The sequence below is a fragment of the Pecten maximus genome, chromosome 5 (genome assembly GCF_902652985.1).
Source record: "Pecten maximus chromosome 5, xPecMax1.1, whole genome shotgun sequence".
Taxonomy (NCBI): domain Eukaryota; kingdom Metazoa; phylum Mollusca; class Bivalvia; order Pectinida; family Pectinidae; genus Pecten; species Pecten maximus.
Window position 1 is genome coordinate 34347736 of NC_047019.1, and position 20998 is coordinate 34368733.

General features: G+C 38.4%; 1 protein-coding gene across 11 annotated transcripts in view; it reads left to right on the plus strand.

The window, feature by feature from the left end:
- Window positions 1-20998, plus strand: part of LOC117327866 (protein phosphatase 1 regulatory subunit 12C-like) — a 96858-nt gene that overhangs the window by 57215 nt on the left and 18645 nt on the right. For 9 of the 11 annotated variants that reach the window (XM_033885073.1, XM_033885084.1, XM_033885082.1 and 6 more), the window contains 4 exons: window positions 514-696; window positions 2066-2166; window positions 2451-2489; window positions 4628-4681. In XM_033885073.1, the coding sequence (XP_033740964.1) occupies window positions 514-696; window positions 2066-2166; window positions 2451-2489; window positions 4628-4681 (377 nt within the window). The remainder of the gene's footprint in view (window positions 1-513; window positions 697-2065; window positions 2167-2450; window positions 2490-4627; window positions 4682-20998) is intronic. The other 2 variants (XM_033885078.1, XM_033885081.1) reach the window with 2 other exon arrangements.

Genomic DNA, 20998 nt, shown 5'->3' on the forward strand with positions numbered 1-20998 from the left:
TACAACATGGAATAGTGATCTGACAATTTGACATTGGTAAAAGCACAAACAAAAACACCATTTATTAACAATAATAAACACAAATATTTTCATCCCAATTTGGCTCAAGTCATTAGACAAATTTGGCTCAAGTCATTAGACAACCATTAGGAACAAATCCAAGTTGGTGACGTGCATTTCTTATAGCATAATTTGGTTAATCTAGTAAAATGCCCCCACAAATACGCAACCCAATTAAGCGGAATGCACTGTAGTTCCTTGCAATACTTCAAGACCTCCTTCCGTTCATATTCTTGGGAAAGTCATTCTCCCTGAAAGTTAGCTTGCTTACATGATTACGAAGTTAAAATATCAGGGCCATTGGTCCTTGTGAGACATATGTGTGTTTATCTTTGCAGATAATGCAGATAAATTATTTCAACCTCATAACAAAAATCAGCCCACTTCTCGCCAAGCTAGTATATTCCAGTATATTTTCCTGCATGCCACCCTAATATTGCGGTTTGATTTCAGCCTACATACCTCGGCGAGATAGGAACACACTGTCCACATCGGACAGTTCCTCCACCACTTCTAGTCTGAATACCGGGTCTGGGCTTACACGCACCTCCTCACTACGCACCAACCGGATACGCAATGGAGAGTTAGAAAGTCGTAATGAAGAAAAAGAAGAACGACTAAAAGATTCTAAAGATGGTAAAAAACACAGTCAAGACTTTGGTGCCGTTTGTGTATAGTCCTGGTGATCATCCGTTATTGTTTATACCAGATAGCTAACCAGTTATATATCTACAGAAGTGTGTGTTTCTATATAATAATTAGCCACATGTGTTTAACATATAATTATCTAATGGTGTGTGTACTAATTAACTAGCAAAGTGTATGTTCATCAAATAGCTAGCCAAGTCCATGTTATTAGGTAGCAAACCCAGCGTGTGTTCATCAAAGAGCTAGCCAAGTCCGTGTTATTAGGTAGCAAACCAAGCGTGTGTTCATCAAAGAGCTAGCCATATGCATATTCATCAGATAGCTAGCCATATTAAGCCAAGTGTGTGTTCAACAGATAGCTAACCAAGTGTGTGTTCAACAGATAGCTAACCAAGTGTGTGTGTGTTCAACAGATAGCTAACCAAGTGTGTGTGTGTTCAACAGATAGCTAACCAAGTGTGTGAGTTCAACACATAGCTATTCAAGTTTGCATCTATCAAATAGCTAGTCAAGTGTGATAACCAAATTAGTAAGACAAGTGTGAGTTCAGACATACCTGTCTCAGTTTGCCAGGTAGCTAACTTTGAGAGGTTTTATTGATATGTGTTTACTAGGTAAGTATATTTAACTCAACGGGACGAAATAATATAGATTTATATTAACTTGTGTTTAAGATAGATTAATACCAGTTGAGGGCCGGTATTGTGTAACAATAAATACCAGTCGAGGGCCGGTATTGTGTAACAATAAATACCAGTCGAGGGCCGGTATTGTGTAACAATATCTTGAGACAAAGTAGGGAATGGGATGTTACAGAATGTCATTCCAAGACTGAGATCCTTAACATTTACTGACAATAGATTTATTTTCATATATTTTCAATATTACTGTTTCTAACTTCTTGAAATCCTACCGAATTATTTCTCATGTTAGTTTTGTGTAAGGAAGATAATTGGATATAACTTTATTTTAATTGTGAAGACACTTTGCACCATTTGTCATATAAAGGTGCCAGATAGACAGAAAATCAAGCATTTGATAACGGTAAATTTTCTTGTCTCATGTACAAGATTATGGTATAAGGGGAAGAGCTTATACATTAAAAACCGTGCTATTTTGATCCAGTTCTAACCAACAGTATGTGTAGGGAAAGATAGGAACATTTAAAAAAAAGTTCAACTTGAGGACAAAAGTGTTTGATTGCATACAATATAATTTTTAAATCTGATTTCAATTTTGGTAAGTGATTTTGAGTGAAATTTTGACACCAGATCTCTACCTCAGGTATTCATTACTGTAACCAAAGTTAAAACAACAATGATTGTTGTAATATCAATCTGGTTTTGGTTTTCTTCAGATTCACAAGAGAAATCCCATGATATGAGGACAGTACGAGCTCGAAGAACAAGGAAGGAAAGACGATCAACGGGTATAGTGTCCTATGATGCCAAAAATGATGTAAGTGAAACAGTTATCTCCCTTGGTTTTATTTTCTGTGAATGGCTTCATGTCAGATACTGTTTTTGTCAAGTGTCTAACCAATAAGTGTCGTTAACCTGTGGTTTAAGGCTTTGTCTTATATATTATTTATAAACCTTATTTGTTTTGTTTAATCACAGTCTTTTGTTTACCATCATATTAGTCTGATTGTAAGCCATCACTGCTACACCAAGCTCTGTGTTAATCCTGCTGCTAAATCATTAATCATATTTAATGCAGGTCTCATTTTGTTTCGTTTGTAGAAAATGCTAACATTGCCAATAGATTTTTGTTTTGAAAAGGTAAAACTAATTATTAGCTTGCCTTCACATATACAATCCCTCCCTCCAATTACTACTGCCTTAACTTCAAAGCCTTTTCCTAAATCTTGCACACAAAACACACTCTCATCAACCTTACACAAATAGTCCACCTTACACACAATACACATCCCCACCGTACACAATACACATCCCCCACCTTACACACAATATACACTCCCCCACCTTACATACAATACACATCCCCCACCTTACATACAATATACACTCCCCACCTTACATACAATATACACTCCCCACCTTACATACAATATACACTCCCCACCTTACATACAATACACATCCCCCACCTTACATACAATGTATCCCCACCGTACACACAATACACATCCCTCACCTTACATACAATATACACTCCCCACCATACATACAATATACACTCCCCACCTTACATACAACACACATCCCCCACCTTACACACAATACACATCCCCCACCTTACATACATGTGTATTGTATTATACACTCCCCACCATACATACAATATACACTCCCCACCATACATACAATATACACTCCCCACCATACATACAATATATACTCCCAACCTTACATACAATATACACTCCCCACCTTACATACAATATACACTCCCCACCATACGTACAATATACACTCCCCACCATACACACAATATACACTCCCCACCTTACACACAATATGCACTCCCCACCTTACACACAATATACACTCCCCACCTTACATACAATATATACTCCTCACCTTACATACAATACACACTTCTCACCTTACATACAATACAACTCCCCCACCTTACATACAATATACACTCCCCACCATACGTACAATATACACTCCCCACCTTACATACAATATACACTCCCCACCTTACATACAATATACACTCCCCACCTTACATACAATATACACTCCCCACCTTACACACAATATACACTCCCCACCTTACATACAATATATACTCCCCACCTTACACACAATATGCACTCCCCACCTTACACACAATACACACTCCCCACCATACATACAATACACACTCCCCACCTTACACACAATACACACTCCCCACCTTACATACAATACAACTCCCCACCTTACATACAATACACACTCCCCACCTTACATACAATATACACTCCCCACCTTAATACAATATACACTCCCCACCTTACATACAATATACACTCCCCACCTTACATACAATACACACTTCTCACCTTACACACAATATACACTCCCCACCTTAATACAATATACACTCCCCACCTTACATACAATATAGTATATACACTCCCCACCTTACATACAATATACACTCCCCACCTTACATACAATACACACTTCTCACCTTACACACAATATACACTCCCCACCTTACACACAATATACACTCCCCACCTTACACACAATATACACTCCCCACCTTACATACAATATACACTCCCCACCTTACATACAATATACACTCCCCACCTTACACACAGTGTACACCCCCTCCCCATACTGCATGCACTCATTCTTACCTTAATGGATTATTCAGTAAAAGGCATCACTCATCGGACGATGAAAACAGGATGTGCATCCTGCAGTCATTCATTGTTTTTCTGTATAGAATCATTGATAATAGTATCCTGAAGGCTTCCTTTCCTTTAGTTAAGATTTCTTAAATCTTAAGTGAACTCTGTAGACGTAAATACGGGTTGTTTCATAAGGAGCTATTACTCTACGTCCTGTTATTGCAGCATGGTCCCTCTTGTTCCCTCTGCTGAATCTCAGAAAGACATCCTGAAGGAAATATTTCACAATAAACTTTTAACATTATTTACACAACATATTAGCATGTCAGCATGACTGAAGCGGAAACGTTTCATTCTGTTTTCTCATTACAGCTTTATTTAAAGGTATTTTCTTCATTACTTATGTTGACAATGTTCTATTGTCTATAGATGGGAGAAAGTCATAGATATATTTAAACCAATTTCAAGCGAAGCATTTATTATCTAGTCATATCACAAAATTTGTTCATCATTTAATAAAAGAGTCATGTTGATAAAGTCAAGTGGAGGTCAGCATGACCTGTAATACAATGAAAATAACCACAGATGTCATTCTGATTTTAGGATGAAGACGAAAAGGAAGAAGAAAAAGAAGAAAAGAAAGAGACTGAAGATAAGGTAGGAATACTTACTGTGCACTATTTCAAAAGAATTTGGGAAAACAGGCCATTCTGTGTTGATTGATCTTGGTTACATAAAACAGTTCTGTATTGTAGATTTATGATTACCACACACCTGTACTGTAGATTTATGATTACCACACACGTGTACTGTAGATTGTTGATTACCACACACGTGTACTGTAGATTGTTGATTACCACACACGTGTACTGTAGATTGATGATTACCACACACGTGTACTGTAGATTGTTGATTACCACACACGTGTACTGTAGATTGTTGATTACCACACACGTGTACTGTAGATTGATGATTACCACACACGTGTACTGTAGATTGATGATTACCACACACGTGTACTGTAGATTGTTGATTACCACACACGTGTACTGTAGATTGTTGATTACCACACACGTGTACTGTAGATTGTTGATTACCACACACGTGTACTGTAGATTGATGATTACCACACACGTGTACTGTAGATTGTTGATTACCACACACGTGTACTGTAGATTGATGATTACCACACACCTGTACTCTAGATTTATGATTACCACACACCTGTACTGTAGATTGTTGATTACCACACACCTGTACTGTAGATTGTTGATTACCACACACCTGTAATGTAGATTGTTGATTACCACACACCTGTACTGTAGATTGTTGATTACCACACACGTGTACTGTAGATTGTTGATTACCACACACGTGTACTGTAGATTGATGATTACCACACACGTGTACTGTAGATTGTTGATTACCACACACCTGTACTGTAGATTGTTGATTACCACACACCTGTACTGTAGATTGTTGATTACCACACACCTGTTATGTAGATTGTTGATTACCACACACGTGTACTGTAGATTGATGATTACCAACCACCTGTGCTGTAGATTGATGATTACCACACACGTGTACTGTAGATTGTTGATTACCACACACGTGTACTGTAGATTGTTGATTACCACACACCTGTACTGTAGATTGTTGATTACCACACACGTGTACTGTAGATTGTTGATTACCACACACGTGTACTGTAGATTGATGATTACCACACACGTGTACTGTAGATTGTTGATTACCACACACGTGTACTGTAGATTGATGATTACCACACACCTGTACTCTAGATTTATGATTACCACACACCTGTACTGTAGATTGTTGATTACCACACACCTGTACTGTAGATTGTTGATTACCACACACCTGTAATGTAGATTGTTGATTACCACACACCTGTACTGTAGATTGTTGATTACCACACACGTGTACTGTAGATTGTTGATTACCACACACGTGTACTGTAGATTGATGATTACCACACACGTGTACTGTAGATTGTTGATTACCACACACGTGTACTGTAGATTGTTGATTACCACACACGTGTACTGTAGATTGTTGATTACCACACACGTGTACTGTAGATTGTTGATTACCACACACCTGTACTGTAGATTGTTGATTACAGTAATGTACATTGATGAAGCTATATAGTATGTACCAGACAAATGTACAGTAATACAGTTTACCAGACACATGTACAATAATACAGTTTACCAGACACATATACAGCAATAGAGTTTACCAGACAAATGTACAGTAATAGATTTTACCAGACACATGTACAGTAATAGAGTTTACCAGACAAATGTACAGTAATAGATTTTACCAGACGTGTGTACAGTAATAGATTTTACCAGACACATGTACAGTGATGTTGAGTTTACCAGACACGTGTACAGTGATGTTGAGTTTACCAGACACATGTACAGTGATGGAGAGTTTACCAGACACATGTACAGTGATGGAGAGTTTACCAGACACATGTACAGTGATGGAGAGTTTACCAGACACATGTACAGTGATGGAGTTTACCAGACACATGTACAGTGATGGAGAGTTTACCAGACACATGTACAGTGATGGAGAGTTTACCGGACACATGTACAGTGATGGAGAGTTTCCCAGACACATGTACAGTAATGGAGAGTTTACCAGACAAATGTACAGTGATGGAGAGTTTACCAGACACATGTACAGTGATGGAGAGTTTACCAGACACATGTACAGTGATGGAGAGTTTACCAGACACATGTACAGTGATGGAGAGTTTCCCAGACACATGTACAGTGATGGAGAGTTTACCAGACACATGTACAGTGATGGAGAGTTTACCAGACACATGTACAGTGATATAGTTTACCAGACACATGTACATTGATGAAGAGTTTACCAGACACGTGTACAGTAATACAGTTTACCAGACACATGTACAGTGATGAAGAGTTTACCAGACACGTGTACAGTGATGGAGAGTTTACCAGACACATGTACAGTGATGGAGTTTACCAGACACATGTACAGTGATGGAGAGTTTACCAGACACATGTACAGTGATGGAGAGTTTACCAGACAAATGTACAGTGATGGAGAGTTTACCAGACACATGTACAGTGATGGAGAGTTTCCCAGACACATGTACAGTGATGGAGAGTTTACCAGACACATGTACAGTGATGAAGAGTTTACCAGACACATGTACAGTGATGGAGAGTTTACCAGACACATGTACAGTGATGGAGAGTTTACCAGACACATTTACAGTAATAGATTTTACCCGACAAATGTACAGTGATGAAGAGTTTACCAGACACGTGTACAGTGATGGAGAGTTTACCAGACACATGTACAGTGATGGAGAGTTTACCAGACACGTGTACAGTGATGGAGTTTACCAGACACATGTACAGTGATGGAGTTTACCAGACACATGTACAGTGATGGAGAGTTTACCAGACACATGTACAGTGATGGAGAGTTTACCAGACACATGTACAGTGATGGAGAGTTTACCAGACACATGTACAGTGATGGAGAGTTTACCGGACACATGTACAGTGATGGAGAGTTTACCAGACACATGTCCAGTAATACAGTTTATCAGACACATGTACAGTGATAGAGATTACCAGACACATGTACAGTGATAGAGATTACCAGACACATGTACAGTGATGGAGAGTTTACCAGACACATGTACAGTGATGGAGAGTTTACCAGACACATGTACAGTAATAGAGATTACCAGACACATGTACAGTGATGGAGAGTTTACCAGACACATGTACAGTAATAGAGTTTACCAGACACGTGTACAGTGATGAAGAGTTTACCGGACACATGTTCAGTGATGGAGAGTTTACCAGACACATGTACAGTGATGGAGAGTTTACCAGACACATGTACAGTAATAGAGTTTACCCGACAAATGTACAGTGATGAAGAGTTTACCAGACACGTGTACAGTGATGGAGTTTACCAGACACATGTACAGTGATGGAGAGTTTACCAGACACATGTACAGTGATGGAGAGTTTACCAGACACATGTACAGTGATGGAGAGTTTACCAGACACATATACAGTGATGGAGAGTTTACCAGACACATGTACAGTAATACAGTTTCCCAGACACATGTACTGTGATGGAGAGTTTACCAGACACATGTACAGTAATAGAGTTTACCAGACACATGTCCAGTAATACAGTTTATCAGACACATGTACAGTGATAGAGATTACCAGACACATGTACAGTGATAGAGATTACCAGACACATGTACAGTGATGGAGAGTTTACCAGACACATGTACAGTGATGGAGAGTTTACCAGACACATGTACAGTGATGGAGAGTTTACCAGACACATGTACAGTGATGGAGAGTTTACCAGACACATGTACAGTGATGGAGAGTTTACCAGACACATGTACAGTAATAGAGTTTACCAGACACATGTACAGTGATGGAGAGTTTACCAGACACATGTACAGTGATGGAGAGTTTACCAGACACATGTACAGTGATGGAGAGTTTACCAGACACATGTACAGTGATGGAGTTTACCAGACATGTGTACAGTGATGGAGAGTTTACCAGACACATGTACAGTGATGGAGAGTTTACCAGACACATGTACAGTAATATAGTTTACCAGACACATGTACGGTAATACAGTTTACCAGACAAATGTACAATAATAGAGTTTACCAGACACATGTACAGTAATAGAGTTTACCAGACACATGTACAGTGATGGAGAGTTTACCAGACACATGTACAGTGATGGAGAGTTTACCAGACACGTGTACAGTGATGGAGAGTTTACCAGACACATGTACAGTGATGGAGAGTTTCCCAGACACATGTACAGTGATGGAGAGTTTACCAGACACATGTACAGTGATGGAGTTTACCAGACATGTGTACAGTGATGGAGAGTTTACAAGACACATGTACAGTGATGGAGTTTACCAGACACGTGTACAGTGATGGAGAGTTTACCAGACAAATGTACAGTAATACAGTTTACCAGACACATGTACAGTGATGGAGAGTTTACCAGACACATGTACAGTGATGGAGAGTTTACCAGACACATGTACAGTGATGGGAGTTTACCAGACACATGTACAGTGATGGAGAGTTTACCAGACACATGTACAGTGATGGAGAGTTTACCAGACACATGTACAGTGATGGAGTTTACCAGACACATGTACAGTGATGGAGAGTTTACCAGACACGTGTACAGTGATGGAGAGTTTACCAGACACGTGTACAGTGATGGAGAGTTTACCAGACACATGTACAGTGATGGAGAGTTTACCAGACACATGTACAGTGATGGAGTTTACCAGACATGTGTACAGTGATGGAGAGTTTACCAGACACATGTACAGTGATGGAGAGTTTACCAGACAAATGTACAGTGATGGAGAGTTTACCAGACACGTGTACAGTGATGGAGTTTACCAGACACATGTACAGTGATGGAGAGTTTCCCAGACACATGTACAGTGATGGAGAGTTTACCAGACACATGTACAGTGATGGAGAGTTTACCAGACACGTGTACAGTGATGGAGAGTTTACCAGACATGTGTACAGTGATGGAGTTTACCAGACACATGTACAGTGATGGAGAGTTTCCCAGACACATGTACAGTGATGGAGAGTTTACCAGACACATGTACAGTGATGGAGAGTTTACCAGACACGTGTACAGTGATGGAGTTTACCAGACACATGTACAGTGATGGAGAGTTTCCCAGACACATGTACAGTGATGGAGAGTTTACCAGACACATGTACAGTGATGGAGAGTTTCCCAGACACATGTACAGTGATGGAGTTTACCAGACACATGTACAGTGATGGAGAGTTTCCCAGACACATGTACAGTGATGGAGAGTTTACCAGACACATGTACAGTGATGGAGAGTTTACCAGACACGTGTACAGTGATGGAGTTTACCAGACACATGTACAGTGATGGAGAGTTTCCCAGACACATGTACAGTGATGGAGAGTTTACCAGACACATGTACAGTGATGGAGTTTACCAGACACATGTACAGTGATGGAGAGTTTACCAGACACATGTACAGTGATGGAGAGTTTACCAGACATGTGTACAGTGATGGAGAGTTTACCAGACACATGTACAGTGATGGAGAGTTTACCAGACACATGTACAGTGATGGAGAGTTTACCAGACACATGTACAGTGATGAAGAGTTTACCAGACACATGTACAGTGATGGAGTTTACCAGACACATGTACAGTGATGAAGAGTTTACCAGACACGTGTACAGTGATGGAGAGTTTACCAGACACATGTACAGTGATGGAGAGTTTCCCAGACACGTGTACAGTGATGGAGAGTTTACCAGACATGTGTACAGTGATGGAGAGTTTATCAGACACGTGTACAGTGATGGAGAGTTTACCAGACATGTGTACAGTGATGGAGAGTTTATCAGACACATGTACAGTAATACAGTTTACCAGACCCATATACAGTAATACAGTTTATGACATATACAGTTAATATTTAGGTGATCACTAGACACCTGCATGATATAAGATTCTAACAAGACATCTGTACAGCATATTTGCTAAGTGATTTATAGGTCATGAATCAAGGCATACTAAATATATGTAAAACTGGTATGTCTATCATCGTGATATTCTGCTTAAATATGGGGGTAAATGGTATGTCTATCATCGAGATATTCTGTTTAAATACAGCAGAAAATCTAGATGTTTTAGTTAGGTGTTAAATGGCCTTGACCAATTGTTGAATAAACATTGAATACCAGCTGAGTGATACAGGCCTCTTGGTCCTCTTTAGTAATTCCCTGTTTACCTCACGTTTATTATAGATTTCGTACCTCTCCTTATTTTATATATCTATGTCCTTTGTATCTAGTGGAACCATATTTGATTCATTCTTCTTCCAGCTCTATAAGTAAGCGAAGACTGTTTTAAGAGCTAATACCATTATAACTTTTTAACATCACAGAGAAGGTTAATGTAGTTTTTACTGGAAAATAATCACAGTGTGTAAAATACAGTCCTACATTATAATATTATTAGATATATATCTGTCATAGGATTGTCACACATAAGCAATATGGACATCATTTTAGGGAATATTATTTGTCAATGAAACAACAAAGGGGTTTTTACTGAAGTTGTGTAAACATGGCTGTATTTGTAAGGTATTGACTTTTGTTAACCTGTGTCAGGATAAACCTGTGTCAACACTGAAAACTTATCTTGACATATCGCAGTAGATTTATTGTTGTCGGATGAGCAGATTGTTTACTCCAGATAAGATTGTGTTATTTAAGTGTATTGTTGAATAAGTTTATACTGTGCACGGTCAGCTATTTATTGTAAGCTGTATGTATCATACTTGGTGGTCTCATTGGCCAGGACATGCTATTGTTTCCTATTTAAAGGAATGGCCATGGAAGTATTTTTAGATCACCTGACCTATCTTAATTGCCTTTTGTCCCTCATGTGTCTGTAAACAACTTACATTTTCGACTTCTTCTCAGAAACCCATAAATCAATTTCAATGAAATTTTGCATGAAGCCTTTCATGGCCAAAGGACAATCAAAATTGTGAATTTGATGGTCCCTACTCCCCTGGGTTCTCAGGGGAAAAAAGGGGTCCAGTTTACTGAAATTTCATACTATTTTATCTTAACACAGTATCTGGTCAGTCACAGCGAATCTGTCTTGTGTTTCATAAAACCAACATCTTGTATGAAATCAAAACAAATCAAAGATGCTGTTTATCAATTTGATTTCGAGAAAACATTTTTCTCATGCTGACTAATTAACAACTAAAATTATTGACATTTGGACTCAAAAACTTCTGTAATCATCACAATTCAACTTGCTGCCTATCGTAGCAATGTGTTGGTGATTTTGTTAGTCCTTTCCTGCAGGACTTGAGTCAAATTTTTGAGTACCCACTCTACTTCTTTTAGTGTTGAGACTCATAAAAATTTTCAGGAAATGGTGTTCTTCAGTCACCTGAAAAAATTCTACAAAATTACGAGGGGGTTTGGTTTGGATTAGTATTATATAATGTCCTATTACAGCTAAGGTCATTTAAGGACGGTACATTAGAGGGTGTACAAGTGTACATGTATCTAAAAGATATTATAACACTGATAGCAGTAGAGTTATACAATGTGTTTCATTTGATAACATTTTGTAGGAAACCGATCAATTCCATTCAAAAGGTAGAAGGAAGGCAACACTTATCACAGTGAAATTTGTACATTGTCATCCATGTTGTTCATCCCTTTGATAATTTGAGTTAGAGATTATGTAAATCCATCCTAAAGTTTGACCTGAGATTCTACAGTAATTACCTAGAAAGTAATCGGAGTTGATGAGTATTACATCAAGTAATCTAATGACCTAGCTTGGCAGTGAATTGGAGCTAACATCAAAGTCTGTTGTTAAAAAAAAGTACTGATAAATTGATAAAAGAGCTATCCACCAGAAAAAAATGTCTAGATTTACTGTAAGTATACTTAAGTTTTGAAGAAAAAATATAGAAATAGATATATATAAAATAGATAGCAAATAACTAATGTGAAACAATACTGAATTTGTATGAATTTATCTAACTAATGTCTTGGAGACTGAGAACTAATATGAATTACTTAAACAAACTTTTTTTTTTACCTAATCTTGTTTTCATGTATTAACATGTGGGTATTGTTTGATGCAGATAAAGTACTAGTTTGAATTGTGGGATATTTACTGTAGTTTAGATAGCTAAGACCAGTCAGCTGCCAGGCCTGGAATGGTTCATGTGTGTGATGCTGGTCTTAGGGTTTAGTATCATCTGATGCAGATCTCTAAAGTTTACCAAAACACATGCATCTATATGTCGAGTCTGTCCAAGTGATGAAACAGTCCATTGTAACCTTATAAATGAAAGCCTTGGCTTTCATATAACTACTTATCTGTTAACACATTTGTTCCTCTGTTGTATTGGATAGTAAAGTAGGCGTGACCGTGTTCAGCTGTCCTAACATGCCTGTGTACAGGAAGATTGTATCATATATGTTTTCATACATCAATGCTCCAAGTTGTTCAATTTTCATATATAGTGATTTATCGAAACATGTGTGAACATTCAGATTAAACAACATGTGAATATTTAGTTTCAGACAGAATTCTGTGTTAGTATTAAGTTATATTAGTCTATGATGACATTATACACAAGACACTACCTCCATATGATGTTCAGTGAGGTAGTCACCAGCTACTACAAGGAGACATCACGTTAACCTGAAGAGACTTGGGCTGTTCATTTAAGCATTGAACGGCTTTCAGTTGGCATTCATAGTCAATATGAATGCCAACTGGACAGAGGCAAATTCCATGAAGCACGCTACCATCTGCGATTTTTTATTTGTCGTGCGATTTTTTTTGAAATTTTCAAATTCAAATTTCAGTTGGCAGTTCATAAACTGGTGAACTCGCAACTGAATTGGTAGGGTTATATAGTGGCAGTGCCATACAATGGTAAATATAAGATGATAACTCTAGCAAATAATCATAAACCTTTCGTTTTAATTAGAATATGAGCTAGAATCTTACTGAACTCTTGTACATGTGGAATGAATGTCTGTTATGTTTTCAATTCATTCAATTTTCATGTTTCTTTATGTTGAGATATCAACATTACATTCAAAACAGAGAAAAGCAGAGTATCTAATGGATCTGTTGTGTATCTATTGACAGGAGGTGTGTTTTACTGATAGCCCAGCTGTTTTGACCTATATAGGAGATATGATACACATAGATATTGGTCTGCTAGTGAAGGGCTCACAACTTATTACTCATAATTACATGTGCTAAGATATTATCTAAATAGCTTTGTGGTATCACATGACTAGTTTTAGGGCACTGTTGGATAAGGTCAGCCTGGGCTGGAAACTTTACCTGATTGTTAAGTAAAGAATTGATCTGCTATGTATATATACTGATGTATATATACACCAGGGGTGGGGGTCTGTTCAGTGTATATATATCCAAGGTTTGTGTACTCTCACTACTAAATATACCCAGGAGGCCTACATTTAACTTGCTTCCTGGAGTTTTCCCTGCTGGGATCTACAGGTCTAGTCAAGTGGAATAACCTGAACACCCTCTGGAAATATGTACCAGATGGACCATTCCAGATGCTGAATTGAACTAAGTTGATGTTGCTGGCATAAGTTTGATGTGTGTGGAGGGGGACTTTATTCTCTGGTGTGAGGAAACAAGTTGTCTCTGGTATTTTCAGGAAGTGTTGTTCCAGCAGACAAGCATGCTAACATTTATACTGTCTTACAGCTTATAGGTCTTACAGCGTCAGTGTGTATCTCCTCATTGGTAATTACACAACACCACTTTCGACTTCCCCCTCCCAGCCCACCTAGGACTTACTGCTCCCCTGGGGGCCAAAGAATGTGTTTTGGGAAAATATAACCCTTCTAGTGTGAAGAACTGTATAAAAACATTTGATACATGATGTACCAGAGTAAGGGCCCAACACATTCTGCATATAGATCTTCACAACAACTTGTGTAGAATTTGGAGTGACATTATGCCAGAGTACAGGTGCTGATTGGTATCAGATTCATGCACCTTATCTAGACCTATTAGTGCTGAGATTTTATGTTACCCGCTTCATCATGAACAATGCGTTTATGTAGGATTGGTGTACAGAACTCCTACAGGCTCGGCACACATCAATCACACGTCTACTGTTTTTTTTCGAAACTTGGAATATACCAATAACTATGTCTTACGGATCGTACCATAATCGGTACAGCTTGGGGAGCTATCCCAGCAGCCTGACAGGAAGTTATACAAGTGGACTATACGGGAACTCCTATGGAAGTTCTACCAGCTCAGTTCCATTAAGCTCAGGGATGAGTTCGGGCCTTGGGTCCAACTATAGTTCCCGATCTGGGTCGACGAGCAGCTTGTCGAGTCTTGGAGGTGGATCAGGGTCTTTATATGGCAGTTCTTACGGTTTATCATCAATATCACGACCGGTCAGCTTATTTCTTGTTTTCTGTTCTTTTTAAACCATGTAAATCATAATTGTACCTTACATGATCAAATGTTGTTGACTTCTAACCAATGACCATTAATTTTGTAAACATTGTACTTGGTCGTACTTTATATGATACTATAGTCTTGATACAGATGCTAAAATTTTTGACTTGGTATTGCCTGTAATGTCACATGTATACTCTCCATTGGGACATTTGTAATGCTGTTTTATAGAACACTGTTTATCATAAAGAATCAGTCGTTCATAGGATACTTGGAGTTTAATGTTTGGAGTCTGTCAGTATCATTTCACTGGCAATATGCAGATTGGTGTCTTGTGACAAAGTTTTGTCAGTGTTAGATTTAAAAGATTCTCCTTCATTCCTTAGAGAACATTGCTCAATACCAAGTGTCATGTGATTTTATAGACTTCTGACATATATAAAAAGTGTTGTGATAATTTTTGATGAACAGGTGGTAATACTGGTATTGTGTTGAATTGATGAACAGGGTGGTATTGTGTTGAATTGATGAACACGATGGTATTGTTTTGACTTTGATGAACTAGATGGTTTGAATTGATGAACAATGTGGTATTGTGTTTATTGGTGAACAGGGTGGTATTGTGTTGACTTTGATGAACAGTGTGGTTTTGTGGTTAATTGATGAACAATGTGGTTTTTTGTTGAATTAATAAACACAGTGGTATTGTGTTGACTTTGATGAACAGGGTGATATTATATTGTGTTGACTTTGATGAACAATGTGGTATTGTGTTGACTTTGATTAACAGGGCGGTATATTGTGTCAACTTTTGAGAAATAGGATGGCAACATGAATCATTCGACATTGCAGTGTATAGACAAAATGAGGCCAATATCTAGTGTTAGACATCTTCAATTATGCTATATTATATATATTTATTGTGATAATGGAGCAGATTCCTGACCAACATTTGTTAAAAGTTGATATGAAAATGTCATCTACACTGACTTAAAACTTACTGAACAGCTTTATATAGACTTTTGGAGGTAACTCTGAGTGACATTTGTTTGTAATTTGTGAGTAATTAGTGTGGGTTGGGCACTGTCCATACATAACCGACTAGTCACTCTGTATCTCACAACAACTTGTAGACCTTGGCAAACTGATGAAGTCAGGCAGATATCAACCTGCTAATGAATTGATTCTTATCTCTCAGGCTTGTCTGAGTTTGGGATGAGGTGTAATGTTGTGTAATACAGCCTGGAGCTGAAAGTAAAACTAGACAGTGGGCTAGGGTAGTGTTACTTACAATGTGTACTATAAAACCTCTCTAATCTGGTATTCAGTAGAATGTCTTATAATAGAGGATAATGGGAATAGTGTACTAAATATGTTTTTGCTGTTTTTCTATTAAACATTTTGTTGTGGTTTGGAACTTGGTTAGTGTAGACATCAGGACGTGTAATTTATGTAATAAGATATAGATGTATATAGGGTAGGGTATAGGCGGCTTAAAAAGATCTTACAGTCGGTGTCCTGGCTTGTCTTTCTTACTAACAGTGCTTTGTATGATTGTTCTTGGGATAGTCACTTGTTCTTGAAATATCAAAAGTTGTTGACAGTTAAGTGGGAAAATGAAATGTTTAGAAATATGATGTGGCAAATACATTAAGGTAAAGAATAATGGACATCGTTTCAGGAATCCCATTGTGATTATAACCAGTGTGAGTGGAGGATAAAGTTTGTCTCTGCACTTGAAATGTTCTGAATTCACATTTTCTTGTATCAAATTCAAGACCTACCTGTATCAAATTAAACCCTTTCTTGTGACAAATTTGATGCTTCATTCTCTAGGATCTCAGACCTTAAATAGAATATACTCTGAGTCTCTTCAGCTGTGTACTTTACAGTCAGCACAATCGACTGGAAATAATAGAATAGGTTGGAATACTATTGGATTCTATTTCATTTGCAGTAGAGTAAATATGAGATCAGTCCAGTAACTTGATAGTCACATGGGTAAAAAGTTATTTTATTTAATCAATACACATTTTCATACATTTGAGAATAAGAAGACTAGCCTTTTACTTTCCTGGTTTCTTTACCTACTTGGTGATAGAGTTTCTGAAGGGATTAGGTTGCAAAAAATAAAGGATATCCAGCCATATTGGGTAACCTTCAGAAACTTATACAGTGGATTAAACTTTTAGTTCTAGTAAAGAGGGGATTTCAGGTAACACTGTTAGGACTAGTAAAGAGGGGATTTCAGGTAAAACTGTTAGGACTGTAGTAAAGAGGGGGATTTCAGGTAACACTGTTAGGACTAGTAAAGAGGGGATTTCAGGTAACATTGTTAGGACTAGTAAAGAGGAGATTTCAGGTAACACTGTTAGGACTGTAGTAAAGAGGGGGATTTCAGGTAACACTGTCAGGACTATAGTAAAGAGGGGGATTTCAGGTAACACTGTTAGGACTATAGTAAAGAGGGGGATTTCAGGTAACACTGTTAGGACTGTAGTAAAGAGGGGATTTCAGGTAACACTGTCAGGACTATAGTAAAGAGGGGGATTTCAGGTAACACTGTTAGGACTAGTAAAGAGGGGGATTTCAGGTAACACTGTCAGGACTAGTAAAGAGGGGATTTCAGGTAACACTGTCAGGACTATAGTAAAGAGGGGGATTTCAGGTAACACTGTTAGGACTAGTAAAGAGGGGGATTTCAGGTAACACTGTCAGGACTAGTAAAGAGGGGGATTTCAGGTAACACTGTCAGGACTATAGTAAAGAGGGGGATTTCAGGTAACACTGTCAGGACTATAGTAAAGAGGGGGATTTCATGTAACACTGTTAGGACTGTAGTAAAGAGGGGATTTCAGGTAACACTGTCAGGACTATAGTAAAGAGGGGGATTTCAGGTAACACTGTTAGGACTAGTAAAGAGGGGGATTTCAGGTAACACTGTCAGGACTAGTAAAGAGGGGATTTCAGGTAACACTGTCAGGACTATAGTAAAGAGGGGGATTTCAGGTAACACTGTTAGGACTATAGTAAAGAGGGGATTTCAGGTAACACTGTTAGGACTATAGTAAAGAGGGGGATTTCAGGTAACACTGTCAGGACTATAGTAAAGAGGGGGATTTCAGGTAACACTGTCAGGACTATAGTAAAGAGGGATTTCAGGTAACACTGTTAGGACTAGTAAAGAGGGGGATTTCAGGTAACACTGTTAGGACTAGTAAAGAGGGGGATTTCAGGTAACACTGTTAGGACTAGTAAAGAGGGGATTTCAGGTAACACTGTTAGGACTAGTAAAGAGGGGGATTTCAGGTAACACTGTTAGGACTATAGTAAAGAGGGGATTTCAGGTAACACTGTTAGGACTAGTAAAGAGGGGGATTTTAGGTAACACTGTTAGGACTATAGTAAAGAGGGGATTTCAGGTAACACAGTTAGGACTATAGTAAAGAGGGGGATTTCAGGTAACACTGTTAGGACTGTAGTAAAGAGGGGATTTCAGGTAACACTGTTAGGACTCTAGTAAAGAGGGGATTTTAGGTAACACTGTTAGGACTATAGTAAAGAGGGGGATTTCAGGTAACACTGTTAGGACTGTAGTAAAGAGGGGGATTTCAGGTAACACTGTTAGGACTGTAGTAAAGAGGGGATTTCAGGTAACACTGTTAGGACTAGTAAAGAGGGGATTTCAGGTAACACTGTTAGGACTAGTAAAGAGGGGGATTTCAGGTAACACTGTTAGGACTGTAGTATAGAGGGGATTTCAGGTAACACTGTTAGGACTGTAGTATAGAGGGGATTTCAGGTAACACTGTTAGGACTAGTAAAGAGGGGATTTCAGGTAACACTGTTAGGACTATAGTAAAGAGGGGATTTCAGGTAACACTGTTAGGACTAGTAAAGAGGGGATTTCAGGTAACACTGTTAGGACTGTAGTATAGAAGGGATTTCAGGTAACACTGTTAGGACTGTAGTATAGAGGGGATTTCAGGTAACACTGTTAGGACTAGTAAAGAGGGGATTTCAGGTAAAGCTGTTTGGTCATTTGGTCTATAGTTCTAGTAAAGAGATTTCTGGTAAAACGTTTAGCAGTTGGACTAAAGTAAGTCAGAAATTAAACATACTGGTGACTTAGTGGAAACCCTGACCCAGACTTTAGTATGAGGTTCCGCTGACCAACTTGACCCTGACCAATTGTGAAGTACCTACGAATGGCATATATAAGACCTGGAGTATGTAGAGTCTGTTCAATGCAGTTTTGGCAAAGGACTTGTTAGTTTGTGTGATATATGTCGGTATAATTGTATGTTAAATTGTAGCCTTGTTATCAACCAGCTAATACTATAGGGTATAATAGATGCAAATGTTATTGAATAAATACTTTGGGTGTTCCCTGATAATGTTGTAGCAGGGAGGTTTGGTGTATAGAACCAGGTGCTTAAGTGTCTCAACTGTTTGTACTTGTATTCAATAGGGATTGATAGATAGGGTGGGATTAGATTTACCTATTTGAGGTCAATTGCAAGTAATGAATATTTATATAGTTTGACATATGTGTGTCAAGTGTTTGGTTTGATTTCTGGTTTGTTCAGTTTCAGTTGAAGATTTTCTGAAAGGTGTGTACATAATGACTAGAACTTGTAATGGTAATTGACTAACTTCTTGTGATAAAAATAAACCATGTGTCAGGTTATCTGTCATTCTTTGTAAATAAGTATATCAAATAAACACTGCAGGAGGGTCAAAGAAACAGAGAATGTGCCTGGTAAAGACTTTGAGGGTCCAAGTAAACAGTTCATGTGAATGATGGAGGGTAGTTGGGCAGGAAAAAATTATGTGTAAGGAATAAAACTGTGCCATGCCAATACTGTTTTTTCATTTGCTGGTTGATCATCCCATTGGGGCCACGATGGCCGAGTAGTTAAGGTATCCCGACACTTTATCACTAGCCCTCCACCTCTGGGTCGTGAGTTCAAGACCTAGGTGCCGGAGCAGTTCAGTTGCCTAGTACTGACTGTAGGCTGATGGTTTTTGCTTTTTCTTCGTGTACTTCCGCTTTCCTCTACCTCCAAAACCTGGCACATCCTTAAACGTTATTTTAAATGTTAATAGGACATTAAACAAAATAAAACAATCCAATCCAATCACCCCCTCAACATTTTCAGGCATGGTCTTTTAGAAGCTGGTGTCTACCTCACTGAGTAACACTTGCAATTGGGAGACCTGTCACATGCTGTCATGCCCATGGACATCAGACTGCTTCCTGCAACAAAAAAACAATTCCAAACAAACAGAAAAATCAGAGCGGACATACTTTACTGGCCCCTTGCTTTGGATACTGAGGCTGGCCCAGATAGACATGCAGTATGGTGAAAATGAGTAAAAACTGAGTTGGGGCCAAGGTCACATAACATGCATATGTATAAGTGACTTAGAGAACATGATTACAGAGCCTAGTAGGTCAGTGTACACACTGTCCCATGTACACAGGAAGTTGTTGATTTGAGGCCTGATTGACAACTCCATCTGTTGACCTCTGTTGACCTGTGGGCACCACCAACCGTTCCATCCATGGTAATATAACATCTCACTACCCATGTGTGCAGCCTTGCCAGACACACCAATTTATACAGTTCATTTCATCTGGGCAAAAAATGGCCCCCAAAATATGAAATACCTTATATATACACACTTATATGCAAACGCAAGTTCCTCTTCTTGTTATGTGAACTACCGGTAATTGAATCCAATTGACCAACATCTGAGTTACTCATCCTTGTACCTACAATAATCTTGCTTTGGTTTGTCATTGTTTCTTTAATAAACATTAGATATTGTACATATTGTTTTTTTATCACCTGCAATGGA